Source organism: Canis lupus, chromosome 8 (assembly GCF_003254725.2).
Source record: "Canis lupus dingo isolate Sandy chromosome 8, ASM325472v2, whole genome shotgun sequence".
Lineage (NCBI taxonomy): Eukaryota > Metazoa > Chordata > Mammalia > Carnivora > Canidae > Canis > Canis lupus.
Genome location: NC_064250.1, coordinates 23,722,078 through 23,723,911, shown reverse-complemented (window position 1 = coordinate 23,723,911; position 1,834 = coordinate 23,722,078). Strand labels below are relative to the sequence as shown.

General features: G+C 46.6%; 1 protein-coding gene across 1 annotated transcript; it reads left to right on the top strand.

Moving 5' to 3' along the window:
- Positions 1 to 452: 452 nt before the first annotated feature.
- RPL10L (ribosomal protein L10 like) lies at positions 453 to 1,580 on the top strand. The gene has a single exon (XM_025443685.3). It carries the CDS (start codon positions 509 to 511, stop codon positions 1,151 to 1,153), a length of 645 nt encoding a protein of 214 aa, XP_025299470.1. The 5' UTR covers positions 453 to 508; the 3' UTR covers positions 1,154 to 1,580.
- The last annotated feature ends 254 nt before the right edge of the window (positions 1,581 to 1,834 follow it).

Here is a 1,834-nt window from a genome sequence, read left to right as displayed (position 1 = left end):
GTAGAAAAGAAAACCACATACTCCTTGAGAAATAGCAATTGATCTATAAATAGTGGGAAATAGAGTTCCGGAAGATGAATTATTTAGACAAACTAGAAACAAAGGATATTGCACAGCCGGAGGCAGCTTCCTTATTTAAACTCTACAAAAGTCGGTCTTTTATACCTATAACCAAGCCTAGGGCAAAAGATCCACGCCCAGGAGGGACGGCGGGAAGACAAGTTTCTCCGGCTGCTGTGGCAAAGCCCAACTCGTCACGCCGCAAGCCCGGGGAAACTACACCGAGCCACTCTCCGCTCTGCGCATGTGCCAAGTTGTACTCACAAAGCAATAGAGTTGCTGTGTCTACGGTGGGGACGTCCTGAAAGAGCGTCTCCACGTCGTCATCAGGACTCTATGGTTCCCACGTGGGAAGAGAGGCGCTGGAAGTAAGGCGCATGCGCAGACGGCGGGGGGCGGGGCGCGCGCCTCTTTCTCTTCGACGCGGGCCGAGGTTCCTGGTGTCGCCATGGGCCGCCGACCAGCGCGCTGTTACCGGTATTGTAAAAACAAGCCGTATCCAAAGTCTCGTTTCTGCCGAGGAGTCCCGGATGCCAAGATCCGCATCTTTGACCTGGGTCGGAAGAAGGCAAAAGTGGATGAGTTCCCACTGTGCGGCCACATGGTGTCTGATGAATACGAGCAGCTCTCCTCTGAAGCCCTGGAGGCCGCTCGAATCTGTGCCAACAAGTACATGGTGAAGAGTTGTGGCAAGGATGGCTTTCACATCCGAGTGCGGCTCCATCCCTTCCATGTCATCCGCATCAACAAGATGCTGTCCTGCGCCGGGGCTGACAGGCTCCAGACAGGCATGCGAGGTGCATTTGGGAAGCCGCAGGGCACGGTGGCCAGAGTCCACATTGGCCAAGTCATCATGTCCGTCCGCACCAAGCTTCAGAATAAGGAACACGTGATTGAAGCCCTGCGCAGGGCCAAGTTCAAGTTCCCTGGCCGCCAGAAGATCCATATCTCCAAGAAGTGGGGCTTTACCAAGTTTAATGCTAACGAATTTGAAGACAAAGTGGCTAAGAAGCGCCTCATCCCTGACGGCTGTGGAGTCAAATACGTTCCCAGTCGTGGCTCTCTGGACACGTGGAGAGCTCTGCACTCCTGAACTCTTTGGCAGCATTGACTCCTTTGCCCATGCTGGTCTCTCCGACAAGCTCACTTGATAAATTTTATTTACTGACAAAATATAAATATTTTTAAACATTCTGTTAAATAGTTTAAAATTGTTTATCCAGTTTTCAGAATATAGACTCTGAGAGAAATAATTTTTCTATTAAAGCAGAGTTCTTAACCGCACATGATAATTCCCTTCAAGTGCGAATGAAACAGTCTGTATGTGATTTATGGAGAAAGTTATTGCAGTTCTAATCCAAACACTTTTAACCTGGGGCAGTAGGGAAATATGTCAAGAGTTTTGTTTTTAGCGAGGTCGTTAATTATGCAGCCATTGTTACCTTGAGAAAAAAACCTCAAGATTTGTAGAGAAAAAATCGTTATTGTTTATGGAAAATAAACAATAGGGATGAAAATAATGATAGGCATTAGCGATATTTCAACTACAATCTCTTTGAAACTAAAAAATCCATTCTTAAACTTGTTTCTAATGTTTTCCTTAAACATTTCTGCACATTGATTTTAGAATTTCACATCACCTCTGATTATCAGCCATTGGACAGCTGGTTATGACTGCAAAAGGTTTCCTCAGACAAGCCTTACATTATCTCACACTCAGGAGACCACAGTCCAATCCTTTCTTTATTACAGAAAGGTCTTAGGTTGACAACAG

What these genes read in the sequence shown, in the direction of transcription:
- RPL10L (XM_025443685.3), top strand. Translation starts at nt 509, where the DNA reads ATGGGCCGCCGACCAGCGCGCTGTTACCGGTATTGTAAAAACAAGCCG.